General features: G+C 40.0%; 1 protein-coding gene across 4 annotated transcripts in view; it reads left to right on the plus strand.

Moving 5' to 3' along the window:
* The first annotated feature begins 3,296 nt into the window (after window positions 1-3,296).
* Window positions 3,297-18,879, plus strand: part of abcc9 (ATP-binding cassette, sub-family C (CFTR/MRP), member 9) — a 32,300-nt gene continuing 16,717 nt past the window's right edge. For 2 of the 4 annotated variants that reach the window (XR_003298981.1, XM_026363429.1), the window contains exons 1-19: window positions 3,297-3,494; window positions 4,387-4,572; window positions 5,817-5,958; window positions 6,045-6,166; window positions 6,353-6,519; window positions 6,669-6,770; window positions 6,958-7,098; window positions 7,202-7,393; window positions 9,561-9,725; window positions 9,841-9,996; window positions 10,082-10,216; window positions 10,374-10,536; window positions 10,730-10,770; window positions 10,901-11,043; window positions 11,232-11,340; window positions 12,264-12,371; window positions 14,882-14,954; window positions 15,709-15,814; window positions 17,319-17,357. Coding sequence is in view for 2 of the 4 variants with exons in the window: in XM_026363429.1 (XP_026219214.1) it covers window positions 4,425-4,572; window positions 5,817-5,958; window positions 6,045-6,166; window positions 6,353-6,519; window positions 6,669-6,770; window positions 6,958-7,098; window positions 7,202-7,393; window positions 9,561-9,725; window positions 9,841-9,996; window positions 10,082-10,216; window positions 10,374-10,536; window positions 10,730-10,770; window positions 10,901-11,043; window positions 11,232-11,340; window positions 12,264-12,371; window positions 14,882-14,954; window positions 15,709-15,814; window positions 17,319-17,357 (2,252 nt within the window). In the remaining 2 variants the exon portion in view is untranslated. The remainder of the gene's footprint in view (window positions 3,495-4,386; window positions 4,573-5,816; window positions 5,959-6,044; window positions 6,167-6,352; window positions 6,520-6,668; window positions 6,771-6,957; window positions 7,099-7,201; window positions 7,394-9,560; window positions 9,726-9,840; window positions 9,997-10,081; window positions 10,217-10,373; window positions 10,537-10,729; window positions 10,771-10,900; window positions 11,044-11,231; window positions 11,341-12,263; window positions 12,372-14,881; window positions 14,955-15,708; window positions 15,815-17,318; window positions 17,358-18,879) is intronic. The other 2 variants (XR_003298982.1, XM_026363431.1) reach the window with 1 other exon arrangement.

An 18,879-nucleotide genomic window follows, 5' to 3' on the forward strand; every position in this document is an offset into this window, starting at 1 on the left:
TGCATACATGCAAAATCAGAGGAAGACAGGCTGAGGGGGAGTTTTAGTTAGACACTGGGTTAAGTGCTATGGGGGTATGGTGTGTGTCTGGTGGGGGTTAGAGGTCAAGTTCTTCCCTTGCCACTTTCTTGGGAAATACTGGTGTATGGGAATCTCCTCACACTATTCCTGGATGTGATGTACGCACTTATTCCTACGTTACCAGCAGTCAATTAAGTGTGGAAATCTAATTTCAAAAAAATACACACACACACACACTCTGTCTCTCTGCTTGTTCATTATTATGATTACTATTGGTTTTCGTAAACATAGCCTATTATATCCAGAGCTTGATGTTTCCATCATCTTTCAAACTCATTCACTGAAAGGTTGTGCACCCACTTCCTGTTATGTGCCATAAAGAAATATTTCAAAATAAAATGCAGCTCAGGTGAACAAAGACAGGTGTTGTCAGTGCAAAGTAAAGCTAAGTGGTTTTTATTGGACATCCTCTTATATCTTCAACCCTGCAGTATTGTTTACCTATGCAATCATGTTGGCTTAAATTCGTTTAATTAATTTTAGAACTGATATTTCATTGTAGTAATAAACTCTTACTGCCAACATTTCACTCTGGGCCCGAGCTTTAAGCCTCTGATTGCAGCTGAGCTGATCCACCAGCGTTCAGCTCTGATCCATCTGACCTCTCCAGCCAGAGAAGGTACAGTGGTTATTGATTTGACATCAACGTTGGCACCAGCTGCGTGCGTAAAGTCTCAGACTCAGCTCCGTAGCCCTCACTCGGCTTTAATTTGACCTACATTAGCTCATGTTGTTATCGTGCGTTATGGGGAATTTCAGTGGAGAGAAGCCAGACACCATATCTGGGAATGTGTGTGTGTGTGTGTGTGTCGTGATGCTCGAGCGCCATAATACCGTATCTGAGCGGACACGACAGTAAATGTCATAAAGCCATTTCCTGTTCCCGTTCCTTCAGTATAAACCGCAAAATCAATATTATAAGACTCCGCGCTCGGGAATGAAGAATCTGGAGGCTGCGCGTAAAGCGTCAGAGGCAGGGTAAGTGCTGGGGACTGCTTTCATGTTATTCCTTCATATTCATCCTTTTGTCCTCCACAACCAAGCGACAGCATCCTCACGTCTTCAGTTTAGACACAACCTCCGCGCTCTCTTAATGTGAAAGACATAAAGCTAATACCAGATTTCATTCAACAATCCTCTCATTTAAAGATTTCTTACCTTCCCGTTGAATATATTGGCTAAAATAAGATTCAGTGCAATATATTAATTAAAAGAAGACACATTTTCATTTCGGCATCCACATGGTGTGTGAAGCAGCTGCTATTTTAGCAAATAGTGAGTTTAATTCACGCACCTCCTCCGTGCTGCTGCCCATGGTTTTGTGCATTTTGGTGGACGAGGGTTGAGGGAATCACAAGTGGGATACTTCAAAAACGTATTAAGTTTTATAAGCTACATATTCATACGTCCTTTTCATATGTGCCGAATAAAAGCATAAACCCCATTTATGTAAAAAAACACATCATGACAACGTTTTATTTCTATTTCTATTTGTCTAAACACGTTAACTCTTTTAATAGCTGGATTTCTGAATTGAGGTTTGGTTGCCTCGTGGGGGTTGGCGCTTCAATCACATCGTTGCACCGTCCATGAACGACATGATGATGGCTTTTTATTACTCCATCGATTTCTTCTCGCATTTTGTGATGACACTGTGCAGGAATCGCTGCTGTGAATTCTGCAGCTCACATGAAAAAAAAAAAAAAACCCGACAAATGCGCAGCAGCGTCGGGAGCGTGTCCGCTCCAGTGCGCTCCGCTCCGCTGACCCTCTGCAAGGTCCTTCGGTGTCCAGGACAAGTGAAGCTTCTTCAGGGGCGAATCCTGCTTTATCCCATCAGCTTTTAGAGTCTGAGTGATTTTAGGAAGCAGCTGAGCATCAAGCTGGAGGAATTTACTGATGCTGTAAATAATAATACGTTGTGTTCTCTGAAGGGTAGTTTCTGTGCTGTTAAATAAAGATTCATGACTAAATTAGGGTCTTGTTAAATATTCAAGAGCTTTCTCTCCTCGCTGTTTTGTAAAATATTGATAATCCCACAGCTAAAAGATTGAAGTCTGTGCCTGTTTGTGCATCCTTTAATTTATTTCTTGCTTTAATACTAAAAGAAAACAAACAAACAAACGGTTTCCTCCAACATAACCTCAGAATATTGTTTAAAAAGGTTTTTTTTAATGTCAGAAGTTAAAAATCAAACTCCAGATATCATGGTTTTGTTGAGCTGCAGAGGTCAGAGGTGAACCAAGTCCTTGCTGAGGTGAATTGACTTCACTTGTTAACTGTCTAATACCAGCTGGCTGTTTACCAGGCACCTAAAACGCCCCCGACTCGCTGCCCAGCTGGTTCAAGTTTGGAAATGTAATAGGAGGGAAACTAGTGTCAAGTTCGTCGAAGTGAAGTCAAGATTCAGCGGAATTGATTAAATGTGTTCCTTCAAAATAAAACCAACACTTTATCACTAGAGTGAAAGTTAAAGATGTAAGTAAACACAGATAAAAGAATAATGGAATAACACAGTGGAATATTAACACAGAGTATGGAAATAATAAAAGTCATGTTATAGAAAGAAATACTCTCTTAATCTCTATCTGTAGCTTCTTAAATGTGAAAAACTGAATAACCCCAGGACAAAAACATCACATCTGAAGGCGTCACCCTGATATTTTGGACACTTTAATGAGTGTCAGCCACTGTTTCTGTCCTATATGACTCATTGACAGACTAATAATCATAGGTTGCAGCCTTGGGTGCAAAATATAGAATAGCTACCAATGCTTTCAAAAGGTGATGCATATACCTAATTATTTATTTATCTACCTGCCATGCATCATACACAGAGTGAGAATGTTTTATTTACTTTAAACACATACGGGGTAGGCACAACTGTTATTGCACATTGTACTATTTTGTCTCATCTTATAGCTTATACACCTTAATACTCTCTGCTGGTTCATAAACACATTAAATACATTTGTGTTTATTCAAATAGACTACAGCTCATGTTGGACCCTGCAGGCAGCCAATGAAACCTTCCTCTGCTGTGTTTTTTTTTTTTTTTTTTTTTTTGTTGGAGACCTGTTAGTCTTCCCTAACACACAATTATCATAATATAACTTGTAGTTGCAATCATAGGTTAGTTTGTTTGTCTTTTATTTTGAAGGATGGAACCGGAAGCCTCATGGTGTATTCCGCTTAACTTGACAGCGTTGGCAGGAACATGCAGCAGTATGCAGAGCAGCTGATGCTCTTGCGGGGCTAAAAATAATCAACTTTTTTCTCTGTGTCTCTCTAAGTGTCTCTGTATTTTGTTTCTCTTTCCTCTTCTTCCTTCCCTCTGTCTGTTTTCTTACTTATTTAAAATCCAGGCACCAGGAATGAGTCGGTGTCAGTGAGGAGTTGGACTTTTCTCCGAGGTGAGTGTTTGTTTTATTTGCTCTTTTTGATCAAGTCTGATCAGTGACTCAGAGTAACCTTACTGCACCTTAGCTGAATTAGCTTTCACATGTCTAAGTTAGTATTTTAACATGAACCTGTTGTAAATCAATGCTAAAGGTGTTTACTGTGCACATGGGAACTGAAAAAGTGAAAAATATATCAGTGTCAACAGAAAATATAATGGTAGTGATAAGTCTGAACCAAGTTAAAAGTGTGTGTGTGTGTGTGTGTGTGTGTGTGTGTGTGTGTGTGTTATCATTGTGCAGAATAACACCTGTGGTCATTTAGTTAATTAGGCTTGGGGAAAAAAGATAAGGAAAATGGTTGCACAATAATTTTAAACAAATCAATACAGTGAAATATGTTTTACTCTCAACATAAAATAAATCAGTGTTGAATATATGAGGGGACGTGTTGAGTCATTACACTAGTAAATTATGCTGCAATATTTCAATCCTGTCTCATTTTCATTGGGAACTTTGGTATCCAGGGCAGTGGAGCAGCTTCTTCCTTCAGATCGTGAATTTAATATTCAAAAAAACGAACAAGCTGAATCTGAAACTTAAGTCATGGCATCATTTTAATGACGCTTCCAGCACTTTACACTTTAATGCACCATAAGCCAGGGGGCATTTAGCCGGCCAGTGCTCCTGAAATAGCTCTCATTCCTGACGCTGGCCTGCATTTGTGTTTCTGTGGGAGTGAGTGTGTGCACGTTAATGTGTGACATGCTCTGAAAATGTCTGACTGAGTCTGCAGGTCGTATTCCAAACCCTAGTGGCTCAAGTTTGGGTTAGAAGTGACGCGAATATGCCATTCACATTCACTCATATCAGCCTCTTAGAGCTTGACGATGTCACGTTTTTGCAGATTGACTCGAGGCTTGCGTGGAGCAGTCGGGCGGTGGCATGGCCTTGTCGTTTTGCGGCAACGACAAGGGTATCAATGCCTACAGCGTGGAGGAGGGCGTGCTGAATAATGGCTGTTTCGTGGACGCTCTCAACCTGGTTCCCCATGTTTTCCTGCTCTTCATCACCTTCCCCATCCTCTTCATCGGTAGGTGATGGAAAGTATATTAGCTGCAGCTACTGTGGGGAATCTGTAGTTTAGACAGTTATGGTGTCTTGTCCAGGAGGAACTGGGAGTCAAACAACTGAGCCCAGGCTTCATAGACAACCGCTCCACAAACTGAGCTACACTCCACCCCAATCAGGAGGGTTTTCCTTGTGACAGGCGGAGACACTGACCACTATACTAATGACGAATGTCTGCAAACATGCTCTGTGCAAGCCGTTATCTGTGCTTGGGCAAAGATGGTAGACAAAGACATCACTTTACGATTGCAGTGGGAGTAGATTGTGATTTGTGGTTTAGCGTGATCACCTGAGTGAATTTTGCTGAGCTCACTTTGCATTCAAACACAGCTTTAATGTGTCTGAATGTGTCTAAAGCACAAACCTACTGAGCTTCAGCCTCTCTGTCTTTTCAGTTAACAAACTGCTTTTACCCCCGACATTAATTAAGACCATGACGTTTTACTTGAACTGTTTTGACAGTGACCGAGTAGAACAGCAGCTCCCGTGTGTCACATTAGAAGTAAACAATTCAGTGTTGCGCTGGTTCCCACTGAGCTGTGTTACTGTAATCTGTTACTCCAGCATCAGTCCGTGTCATCTGGCAGTAAGAGCGGATGTGTCGGTCATGTCAACTTTCCCGCTCCCACACACATACACTGACTTTAGGGCACGTTCTTGTTTGCAGTGTGAACATTAAGCAGCTGTGAGGAGTCGTTAAGATGGGATTAGAACAACATGTCATGGTCCAGTACGTACTGCACTATTGCTGCAGGAAACGGTAAAACACACAGTGAACACAACAGTTCAACTGAATATTATTAAAATACTGATGATAGAATGGTGAGTACTACAGTTCTGTAGTAATCATAAGAAAATACTTCCTCTCTACTCTTTCTGCATTACTTCTCAGAGGATAATGCGTTGTTGGCTCTCTGTGTGTGTGCAGTAGTTTATGGGAATTATCCTGACCATAAGCCCCGAGCCTGCTCCCCAAGGACTCACTAATTATTGCTTCCTGCTTTCTATTTTTTTGCGGTGTCGGTCCCCTGAGCCTCCGATATAGCCACAGTCCATTTAGTTATTAAAAGCAGAAAATAGCAGAATAAGAATTACTATCAGCGCTCCTTTTTTTTAAAAATTTTTTTAAATGTCCTATTCAAAGAGTCAGGTTTGATTATATTCTTCTTCTCTCTGAGTCTCTTTCTGTCTGTGTCTGGATCTCAGGCTGGGGAAGTCAGAGCTCCAAGGTCCAGATCCATCACAACACATGGCTTCATTTTCCAGGACACAACCTGAGATGGATCCTCACCTTCTCACTGCTGTTTGTCCATATCTGCGAATTCGCAGAGGGCATCATGTCCAACAGGTGAGACGTCAGGAAGATATGTCACTTTGTGTCATTGCACAAAGCACCATGCACAGATGGTATTTAGTTTTTGCCTCTCAATGCAGGATGATGGACACCGACCATCTTCATCTCTACATGCCAGCATTCATGGGTTTTGTAGCAGCAACAACATCAGTGGTTTACTACCACAACATAGAGACATCCAACTTTCCCAAACTGCTGCTTGGTGAGTCTCAACACTGGGGGAACCGGGCTTGTTGGCTTTTATCTCTTTGACTCCACCAATACACTAGTGAGGGGCGGTAGCAGAAAGTAAAAGTGACTTCAGCACATCATGCCAGAGCATTACCACTGAAAATAACCAGGGGAATATTTACTAAGAACAATCTCCCATCTTCCTTCTACATCGCAGTCCTTTTCATCTACTGGGTGCTGGCGTTCATCACAAAGTCTATAAAGCTTTGGAAGTATGCGGAGTACAATGTTGGACCACAGCACCTGCGGTTCTGTATCACAGCACTGTTAGTGATCCTGTATGGACTGCTGATGGCTGTGGAGGTCAATGTCATAAGAGTCAGGGTGAGTATTCATGTTTTATCCAACATCAAAAGAGAGTAAACAAACCTTAATGTGTTAATGAACAAGAATATATTCATCCCCCGCCATCGGTGCCTGTTCTCAGGATGAGGCGTTCAGTGTTTTTCTTATTTCTTTTTGTCTCCCGGTAGAAATACGTCTTCTTTGCCAACCCTCAAAAGGTGAAACCACCGGAGGATTTGCAGGATTTGGGGGTTCGCTTTCTGCAACCATTTGTCAACTTGCTTTCTAAGGTAAAAGTAAAAGTTCCAGATGATTTACTAATTCAATTATTTAGGCCACAAGCTCGCTTCTTAATATCGAAGAACAGCCAAACTTGTGTGTGTGTCAATATTAATATAGCCTGTCACAAACAGAAATAGAGCAGTACTTGGCAGCAGAGCAACATGAGAATGGTACAAATTGTTGGCACCTTTTTAGGCGACATATTGGTGGATGAATCCTCTCATTATTGGAGCCCACAAGAGGCCGATAGAGCTGAAGAAGATCGGCAAGCTGCCCATCGCTATGAGGGCTCTCACCAACTACCTACGGCTCAAAGATGCCTACGAGGATCAAAGGGTGAGCAGATGGAGGCTTCAACCTTATTTACATTAATGCAACGTTCCAAGCTTTTACTTTTTTTACTGTACTGTATTTAATCTGCACACCTCTCTCCACACAGACAGCGGAGGACCCAGATCTCTCCCCGTCAATCTGGCGCTCCATGTATCGAGCGTTTGGACGGCCCATCCTGCTCAGCAGCTTCTTCAGGTGCCTGGCAGACGTCCTGGGCTTCGCTGGGCCGCTTTGCATCTCTGGCATCGTGAAGTACCTTAAGGTTGACGACAATGTTGCCACAACTGACCAGCTCCAGGTGGGTGATTGTGTGAGTCAGTGTGAGGCAGAGGGGCGAGTATGAGTGTGTGTGTCTGGTTAGTACAGTGGCCTGTTGGGCCTCAAAGTCCTTTTTGCTGTAGCAAAATGCTTTGAGGCCCTTTGGAGGTTCAGAAGTGAGAGACAAAAAGCAAATCGAAGGCTCTACATACTCATTGAGCATCAATAAGTACATCTGTACAGCTGAATGCTGCCCGAAATATAAATACAATAGAATTGATTACTGAGGTCATAATTAAAATATTTCAAATATTCTGAGATATTATTATTAATTTCTTATAGGTGTGTCTAATAAAGTGGTTGTGAGTGTTTAAAGTCTACAGGTTGTACTCTATGTACTGTAGATAGTAGTATATGCTGGCATAAATAGTAGTGGGGCTGCTCAGTCGCCTTCTGACCCCAACAGCTGCCAGATATAAAATTACTGGATTTACTCGGTACAGAAACTGATGGACCCATATGAGAGTCACATTTGAGCAGGCGACTACGTGAAAAGCTGCACCATTCATTTCCCTTCAGAGAAATCACTTTGGAAATTTAACGCTGTGTTTCCTGATGACTTTTCCTGATGGTATGACTGATGTCACTAAGACCGTCAACGGGACCAAAGGCTGGTTTAAGTGTCTATAGGAGATCATTTTATCAAGGTTAAAGTGCAAATTAGTGCAGCATCAGAGGTCGTTCTCTCCAGACACGCACACACTGACATGTTGGGTGGTCCAACCATCCAATGAATGACTCAGTGACTCACAGCACGATGTCACCACGGCGTTAGTTACAGTCATTACGCTGTCACAAGAACGTGTTAGTCCACATGATGCTGACCATCTCAACGACAAGCACAACCTTAACCCTAACTCTACACTTCATTTTAACTTTAACCCTTAAAGCCTATAAGATTCTAATACTAGCCCTTAAATCTACATAAATCATTTAAAACCTTGGTGGGAAAGTCCAACGTGCAGTTTTATTTCTGCTATTATAGATTTTACAGGACAGTGATATGAAGTGTGGTAAATAATGATTGTTTTGTTTCACATGTAGTAGCACTTTATTCCACATAGTTCAGATTTTATCTCGGTGTTCACAAATCAACTTCAAAAGGACTAAACCTGTAACTATTACACTACAATAATACACAACAATAATCCAGCATCTGCCATGCCAGCGAAACACAGAGGCTGTAGCAGACAGAGGAAAAGCAGACAGTTCTGCAGACAGTCCATTTGGCAAAGGAAGAGCTGAAGGAGGAGATCCCAAACACTGACTCATTTTAAATCCATGCCAGCTTCCTCCAAAGGTCATAAAACACACAGAGCTGGTAAGAGAGGCAGAACAGATGCATTTTGTAATGACAGTATTTTTATTCAGTCCATTTGGATGGATGTTGTTACGCTGAGTGTTGAAGGTGAGCGATTGTCAGGTCCACGCTGGTCTGTTAAAGTGGGTAGAACGGCCACTGTAGAGATAGAGAGCAGAGCAGGGCTGCATTTCTGAGTGGCATGGAAAATTCTCCACTCACCTCACACTTGCATGTTTAATACAGAGGGAAGGTCTGCTGAGCATCAAACTGAGATTTTTTCTTGTTGCCTATGTGATTTCATCCTGTGATGAATTGATTTGTTGTGTGTGTGTGTAAAAAAAAAAAAAAAAAAAAAAACGCACACCTACATATTAATTGACAGTGGTAGGAATGAAAAATCTGTATGAGTGCAGTAAAGTAAATACCTGACAAGTTAAAATGATTGCACTGATGCAGAACCTGCATATAAATTCCATAACACAATCCAGGCTGACTGCAGTAGACTAATAAATGGAGCATGGCAGAGAATGATGTCATCTCCTTTAATAGGTAATCAATGCTACGTCAGTAGTTGCTTAGCTACCAGCTGGCTAGTAACATCCCATAATATAGGTCCATACAGGTCATTAGTTCTCCCAGCAGGAAGGAGCAGTTTTCATAAATCAAAACTAAAGTAGTTCATGCATCTTATTCAACTTGTGCACCTTCATAGAAAGGCTTTCTTAACTTGAATGTATTGTCTGTGTGTGTGTGTGTGTGTGTGTGTGTGTGTGTGTGTGTGTGTGTGTGTGTGTGTGTGTGTGTGTGTGTGTGTGTGTGTGTGTGTGTGTGTGTGTGTGTGTAGGAGACCTATTTCGGGGTTCACTTCATGTCTTCCACTAAGCTGCTGCAGAACACTTCAGTCCTGGCGGTTCTTCTCTTCCTGGCTTTAATCTTACAAAGGACCTTTCTGCAGACCTCATACTATGTCACTATAGAAACAGGCATCAACCTGCGGGGAGCCCTGCTGGTGAGTGAAACACAAAGGAAAGTTATTTGTTTCCACACCTGCTGTTTATTAACGAGTCTAGCCCATTTACAGCGAAGAGGTTTTATGACGGTTTCACATCTTTTTCTCTAACAAGGCGATGATTTACAACAAAATCCTGCGTCTGTCCACCTCCAACATGTCCATGGGGGAGATGACGCTGGGGCAGATTAACAACTTGGTGGCCATAGAGACCAACCAGCTGATGTGGTTCCTCTTCCTCTGCCCCAACCTGTGGGCCATGCCTGTTCAGGTAGGACAATCGAGACCTCTGTTGTCTAGTCTTCCCTGTGACGCTTCAATCAGTTTTTCTTTCTCGCCTTTTGTTTTTCTTGCAGATTGTGATGGGAGTGATCCTGCTGTACTGTTTACTGGGCTGGAGTGCCGTAGTTGGAGCATCTGTCATAGTTCTGCTGGCTCCGATCCAGTACCTAATAGCAACAAAGCTGGCAGACACACAAAAAAGCACACTAGTAAGAGTCTCATAAAATGTTTTGCAAATAGGTCTTCGAATAACTTTTTACTGAACAAGAACTTGATCTAAATCCATAATTCACTTTTTTGTTTCATTATGTTGACTGAATATTAGATTTAACACATATATTGTTTTTCTACTGTTGTCTCTTTTAGGAACACTCTACAGAACGTCTGAAAAGGACCACAGAGATCTTAAAGGGCATAAAGCTGCTGAAGTTGTATGCTTGGGAGAATATCTTCTGTGACAGCGTGGAGGACACCAGAGGCAAAGAGCTCACCAGCCTAAAGACCTTTGCTTTGTACACATCTATGTCGAGTAATTATGAACTCCTTGCTGGCATTTAACACAAATTACTTTAATTATTAGTTTTTTCACAGCAGAAAACTACAGATTTTGCTTGAAATCAAGTTAAAATCTAGTTAAATCTTCTGCTGCATAGCTTACATTACTTATTATTATTACTTAATTATTTCTTTTAAATTTTAAAGTCTGTTGTCTCTCTGCTCAGTTTTCATGAATGCTGCTATCCCCATCGCTGCTGTTCTTGTGGTAAGACAATTTTAGGATGACAACAATGTACAAATGTGTAACTTCTGTGTGTTTTTCTGCTTTATCAACCTTAATATGATGCTTAAAAACATACAAGTGGCATGGTAACATTTACAATCCTGCCTTGTAGACGTTTGTGATGCATCACTTCCTCAATGAAACTGGTCCAAGTCCTTCTGAGGCTTTTGCAGCTTTGGCGTTGTTCCATATCCTGGTCACTCCTCTCTTCCTGCTCTCAACTGTTGTCAGATTTGCTGTGAAGGCCCTGGTCAGGTGAGTGTGTGTGGTGCATCTGTATTAATTTTCATTAGAGGGATATTGGCTGCTATTGGTGAGACAAACAAGTAAACAAGGATACAAAGCTGCTCTGGTTCCACTTGTAATTGTATTTGTCCTTTACTTTACTTAGCATTGCTTTCGTCACAGTCACACTTTCTTGTGAACGGTGTGTGTGTTCACAGTGTCCAGAAGCTTGGTGAGTTTCTCCAGAGTGACGAAATTGGAGACGACAGCTGGAGAAATGGAGACATGTCTGTTTCCCTGGAAGGTGGAAAAAAACATCTGGGGGCAGTGAGTCTTAATGATAACACATCTGTCAACAGAACTGCAAAATGACCATTCAGAGGACAAATCAGTCCTAATGTTATTGCTAATGTAGAAATATGTTACAATACTAAAGATAGAGATAATCATAAAGTCTTGGCTCTAATATAAGCAGTTGAACCTACTGCAAAGCCTTTTTTTATTATTGTCCTCTCAGTTTAGTATTTAGTATTGTATTTAGAATAGGTGGCATCAACAAAGCAAAGAAATCACTTTACAGTACGGAGTTCAACACTCTGTGCTTCCTCGTGGACATGGAGTTCAGATAAGTGAGGTGTACCAGATGACACTGCACACATTCCTTCCATGTGACTCCAGGTAATGTGTGCCATGTCCATTTTGGCAACCGGTTGCCTTAACAGCATGTTCGGGGACATTGTATAACGTCAGCTCAGACTCCTGCTGGGAAAGATCCCAATGCACAGTGAGCAGATCCTCAAAGGAATATTCTTGTATTTAGACAGATGCATCAGTGCACAGTAACTGACTGACTTGAGTTGATAAAATAAAATAAATTAACAGTCTAGCAAGTTATGTAAATTCTCTCTTTTTTTTTTTAAGATTAAAAAAACAAACACTGACTCTATGCACCACTCTTGGCATGTGTGCACACTTTTATGCCAAAATCGAAGTCTTGTGCTCATGTACTGGATATAATGTAAGTTCATACATAAATATAATAAAATTAACATAAATATTGTACTGTAACTAACTTAGAACCTAAATTAGTTTTCTTTCTTTATTGTAGAGAGGCTTAGTTATGCCCAGTCAGTTATTGATCAGCTAGTTTCTCTTTCCTTCATCCTATTAGGGTCTATATTTTATAGATTAAAATCTAATCTTTCCTCTCACTCCCATCACTCTCTTGTCCTTTTGCTCTTCCTCTCAAGACCAAAGCCATCAACAGGAAGCAGCCAATGCGCTACCAGATGGACAACTACGAGCAGCCGACGGGGCGACAGATGAGACCCACGGAGACAGAGGATGTGGCTGTAAAGGTCAGGGTCAAAGTTCACATGTTGGGGAGAGTGGGGGGTAAGCACACAACAAGATAATGAAGTCTAAAAAGCCCCAAGGGCACAAAGGGTCATTCTCTAAGGTTAAAGGTTTGAAAGATATGAAATTTTAAAAGTTTTTGCCTCAAACGTTTTGTGAAGGATTCAGAGAATAAATTGTCTGTGGAATTTCCCCATTAGCAGGACAAACAGTGTTTTAGTCAGTATCAGTGAAGAGACGTTAGAGAATGAGGAAAATCGTTCTCACATATTCACATTTAAATTACTTTCAGTCATTTTATGTGAAGTTTACTGGTGTATTTAATAGAACACGCTGTCTTGACGTTTCTGTGTGAGACACAGAGTAAGGTGGTTGAAAATGGCTCACAGAGGAGCAATGAATTCTGCTTTCCAAACTTCTGCCTGGCACTTTTACAGTCCCTTCTTGGTGATAAAACATAATGAGACCTTAGGGAATAGACAAGTTTAGGCCTAGACAAAGGGGTTACCATTTAAACAGAAATTATGAGAGGAGCAATTAAAAGAAGTAGATTGTGATGAAGAAAATAACATGAGTATGTAAAATCAAGATGTAGGACTCAACCAAACCGAAGAATACACAACTGTGTCAACAGCTGTTTCATATCTTTACTGTTTGTACATACATGAGTGCATGCAATCATATATTTGTGTTTATGTGTGCGTATGTGTTGAGTTTGTGTGCATGTACTCAGGAAGTGTAGGATTCACATGAGAATTCATTGCCCCTTAAAGGGCCTTCTATGTGTCCAACATTTTCTCAGCCCCTCTGTGAAGGCTGCTCTTCCTGTCTTATCCCTGTGGAGTGAGGCGACTGATCAGACAGTGTGTACTGAAATACTAAAAGTGTACTAAAAGACAGAAAGCAGGGGAATGCCCTGGGGCTTTTATACAATAAAGATTTGATCGGCTTATAAATATCAATTTTACTGTTAAATAAAAAATAAGTAAGTTATACATTACACGAGAAAAAGGATGTGGACATAGTAACATTATCTTTGTATACAATATGATAGTTTGTGTCCCAGTTCATCCCTACTGATGCTGAATGGGAGTAATGTCATGGATCTCAAGTCATTCAAATTCATCCACATCACCCCTGGATAATAATTTATTTATGGAGATGTGCACAGACATTGTCTGTTTGATAAAAAATGATGGGGACAGGCGTGACCACAAAACATAGTATCTGCACCACTATCAGTTACAATCTGGACTAAGATACACATGTTGTCATTTGTCAAACAGGTGTTAAAATTGTTAGATTTTTATCCAAGTCCAAATAAAGTTATGGAGTCTAAATGTTTATTGTTACATGTTGGGAATGTCGGGACTTAATTTTAATATAAAGCATCCTCTCTTATCCTTCATTGTTTAAAGCTCTAGAAAATATAAAGCACCTAGATTTAAGTTCCTCTCATGGTTTAGGTTACAAAGAAACAAAGTTGTCTCCATACAAGCCTTTTGAAATCTGTGTCACAGGGAGAAGGGAACAGTTGAAGAAAGGCTGGGGGGGGGTGTCAGATAAAATAAACAGAAAATAAACAAATAAATTCAGCAGATGGGAGGAATGTAAACAGTCCTAGCAGGAAGTAGGGTGATAGATCAGAAAACAGGGATTAGATACAAAGGCCTGTTACATGTTTCTCTGCTGTCGGACAGTGATCTGGAACATTTACAGACTCGCAGTGGATTGTTCACACTCCCAGCTGTAAATTACAAAATGACCATATCTGAGCTGGACTTCATTACTTTATATTTGCAATCCTACTTTGTAACCACATACTAGAGAAGCTCATAAAAATAGGACAAAGCAGATGTATTTACATCAACAGTAGAGGCTAAAGATTTATTGCCATTAAGCAGTTTACATACTTTTTCAGCTAGAAAATTATGTTGTGCAAAAAAATCAAGTGATTTCATATTTGAGGTCTTGATAATCATATGAGATAAAGTTGGCGCAAATTGGGCCATTGGGCCAGTATGAACAGCCGCAGGGACACAAGGACTGGCACACCGGTTGCATAAATGTTGATTCTGCTATTATTTGTTTTTATTTCTTTATCTTTTATTTCTTTCTGCGATTTTTGGGTGCATGAAGAAAATGATGCAATTAGACAATTAATCTTACACCAGTGATCATTTAGAATTTCATGAATACAAACGTGACCTTCAGTCAGAGTTTGGTGGGTCTGAACTACAGCACCTGTTCCTCTTGTGTAATGATGTTTTACTTGTCAGCTTTCACAAAAAACATTTGGTTTAGAGCACAGTATGTGTTCCTGCTTGTGTAATGCAGTTTCTTAAACTCTGGGTCAGGGCATAAAATGGGTTATGTGCCTTACTGTACTACACATAACAAGAAAACAGCATGTATTTATATTGTTTTGTGGCAATTTACTGTGAGACGTGCTATACAAAGAATAAAGGAATTTCCAACATTAATAATACTTCTTTCATCTTTTTTGGTTTAGGTGAGCAATGGATCCTTCACCTGGGGAAGCAACCTGTCAACGTTGTCGGACATCAACATCCGCATTCCCACAGGTAGGATTAACCATTCCAACAGTACAACCAGGATTAGATTCAGTATTAATACTCAATATCATCTATTTGGAATATAGTAGTGATGTTCTGTAAATCGGTCCCTGTACATTTGGACTTTGGAATGTTTTCCTGCCATATGATCATTTGTGACGTAAATGAAACATGCAAACCTGCTATAAGAGAATTACGTTAACGCTGCACTCATGTCACCGAAATGCTAAGTGTCAGGAGACCAGATCATGTTCAAGTGGCGTCCGACACGTGGGCCGTAAAATATATCACACTCGCAGCTCACTTGCATCTTCCCCTGGGAAGTGACACGCTTGCTATCCCAGTTATGCTACTAGTAAGACAAACGGAATCTGTTGTTCTGCCAAGTGCTGGTGCAATGTTATTTAGAGAAACTGAAGTGTGTGTGTGTGTGTGTTTGTGTGTGTATGTTTATGTTTCTGTCCTCTACTATTCAAGTTGAGTCCTTCACAACAGACAAGTTTTTCACATTATATTTTGCGTATCTCATTTAGACATACAGTCGGGTTAAATTCATAGTTGACTTTATGCAGTGCTGATGGTTAAATTTAGATCATAAGGAATTGATGAAGTCATAAGGTGGATCCAAGTTCAGGGATTTGTATCCGTTTGGTTTTTACCAATCAACACTGAGAAGCCCTGTTTTTCTAAAGTCCTTTACATAAAATAAATTAAACAGAGACTGCACATTTAATAACCTTTTCAACATTTTCTGTCTGTGTAGGTCAGCTGACAATGATTGTGGGCCAGGTGGGTTGTGGGAAATCTTCACTCCTTCTGGCGATGCTTGGCGAGATGCAAACCATTGAAGGAAGAGTCTGCTGGAGCAAGTAAGACATCACATCACAACAAAACAGTATCACATACAGTAATGTGCAAGAATGTGCTCAGATCAGTTTGTAAGTCTACAGGAAACTGCAGGTTCTTACTCTGTAAAGTTATTTTGAATTTTACTCCACATTGAAATGGAAGATAATGGATATAGATTGGACTGTAGGGCTCTAGTGACCATACACTATTTACATTTCTAAGCTTTTTAGAAACATGATGCCTGTAGCTATTTTAATGCTAAGTGGTTTGTATTATTATATCACATTGGCTAGAATCTTTTCATTTCAATTTATTAATATAATTATATGTTATCCTGTTCAGCATTCCAAGAATGTGTTTTAAGTCATCTCTTTATAATCTTTCTATTTCTGTGTCACAATTGAGGTTCAGTGTAACCGTATATGTTGTCAGTTTTTATAAATGACACTAGACTTAAAAGTAAATTCACATTCTCTTGTTTCTTGTGCGCAGACTGAAAGACTCATTCTGACAAGAACAATTCACCTCTCCATTAGCATTAGATATCCAGAAATTGTTTTTAGTATGATTTAATTTTCTTCTCCAATGGTCATAACAAAAAATAAAATATTTGTCTTATTACATCAATGAGCTTCCTCTGAAGAGATATCATTAAAAAAATATGACAGAAAAGCCATTTTAAAACTGAACTGTGACTGTTGTTCAATAGCTACAGTGCATATTGAATTATACTAAATAGGCTTTTATTATGAAATTATCACATTAGTGTCGTGATATTATTATAGTTTGTTTCTTGTCTGGCAACAGATAAAATACACAGCCTCCCAAAATACTCCGGTGAATATTGATTTAGGATCATTGATATGATGATAGACCTTAGGGGTCAATTTATAAATAAAACAACTGCTATCACCTTGATTTTACTGCATTAGAAGCCATGAACTGGCGCATTGAATTGAATGTTTATTTACCATGACACCGACTTGTACTCAGTGTGATATAAGCTACAGCTGTTACCTTCATAGATTAGTCTTTGTCTTCTTTTTTTCTTTCTTATTATTGAAATAATCATTTTAAAGTTATAATACATGCATGCGACTATATCTTTTTCTGTCTCACTAACCTGCTACTTACTAGTTGCACAGTTTTAGTGCACTGCCTAGCAAGGAAATATATTGACTCAAGCTTTCTCAGTCTTACTGTTAATACTACACTTTATAGCTACTGCAGTGTAGTTTGTTAGTTTGTCAGTATGATGTTGGCAAGCTACTAATCAGCTGTGTCTTTTAGAAACCTCTTGGTTAAGAAGTGCTGCTTTCTTCTTGTAATTCTAGCTTCTGGTGCATTTTTATCTGAAACTTCAGACTTAGTTTTAAGTTAAAAAACAAAACTTTGAGTGAGCATGCACGTTACACATGAAGACTAATACAATATGTGCATGTCTGCGCACGTGGGCCTCTGTTCATGTGACTGCATGCCTGTGTGTGTTCTGTTTCCTTACCTCCTGCCTTCTTGCCATATCAGGCTGCCTGATTGTGGGATGGTCCACGAGGGGAACATAAGGTACTTTCTCTCTGATCTGCTCTTTCTTAGCGATGATTATCTACACAGACTGTAAGTGTGTAGCTGATATAACACTGAAGCACTATGAGTTTATTTTGTGGAAATTAACTGATGGTTAAACGTCGAGGTGAGATCTGATCCCTCCTCTGTCCCATACATTTTAATGCAGCAGGAGATGAACCCCTTTTTACACTTGACTCAAACATCAGCCTGGACTCTTGGATGAACTGATTAGATTATGAGACAGACATTAATTGAAGCTGCAACCTTATTGACTGGTGCCAAACAGCCTTAGGGCAGTAATCTGTACTCACCTCATTCTGTAAAGATCAACTGAATGTACTTAATGCTTTAGTCCAGGTCATCATTATCACATGCACAACCCGCCCTAATGCTCATAAAATATCAGACATCATTGTCGAAGAAGCCACAAAACCTAATTATCACAGACAGACAGTGACTGCATCACTTACACAGTTCTTCTTTTTTGGGTGGGAAGGTTAATTTAATTAACATTTGGCAGGATAGAATCATGTTTTCATTGTCAGGGGTTTAGCATGAAAACATTTCTGTCTCTTCCATATTTATCTTTCTTTCTGAGTCTATTCTCATCACTCTCACTTCTTTTTTACGTTTCCTGTGTCTCTGTCACCTTGCTCTTGTCTCTCTCTCCCTCCGTCCATTCTTTCCTTGTGTTTTATTACACAATTCCACCCACAAATGCCAAAATACACACAGTTGATTGTCGTAGACTCATTCTAACACACTGACATGACTTTGACAGTTGGTCAGAGACAGAGGAGACTGACGAAGACTTCAGGAGGTATATGTTCTTCTTCCTGTTCCTTCTTCCTGCTCTCTTTTTCAGATCTGAAGTGACCCTTTGACCCCTCATTTGCTTCTCCTCCCTTTGCTCTCATCTATTTTAACTCCATTTTTCATCTGTACTCCCACAGAAGAAAGTACTATTTACCACAACATGGAAACAACTGTTCCAGTTATGCAGGCTGGGTTGTTCATGGACACGCATATCACTACAACACATTAAATTTGCCAAAATTCTGTTAGACTTTGCCTTGACCTTTTCTCAGGGTACATAGACATCCTTTGCAGCTATAGTTTTGCTTCATAACTGCACACAGCACACTTAAACTGCAAAGTATAACCTGTGTTTTAGCACTGGTCACTGAGAAACTCCACAATTACATCTGTTATCGATACCGTGTCCCCATAAACAATAGAACACACAAAAAAAGTTTTGCAACCAGCTGATGTGTTCAGGAACAACTGCATGAGCCTGTACAGTGTACTATCTTCTGCACATCTTGTTGCTCCTCTTCCACCAAGAATGTCATTAGTTTTATGCTATGTGAACCTGTTGGTTTGTGCTTTTAGTGCTGGGAGTCTAACTCAGACACACACAGATAGTATAGATCACACATATGTTACAGATATTACATACTGAATAGTGTATTCTGTAGTGTGCTATAGTAGACACAGTTTGTCTCAGGTATCTCAGGTA

Source organism: Anabas testudineus, chromosome 23 (assembly GCF_900324465.2).
Source record: "Anabas testudineus chromosome 23, fAnaTes1.2, whole genome shotgun sequence".
Taxonomy (NCBI): Eukaryota; Metazoa; Chordata; class Actinopteri; order Anabantiformes; family Anabantidae; genus Anabas; species Anabas testudineus.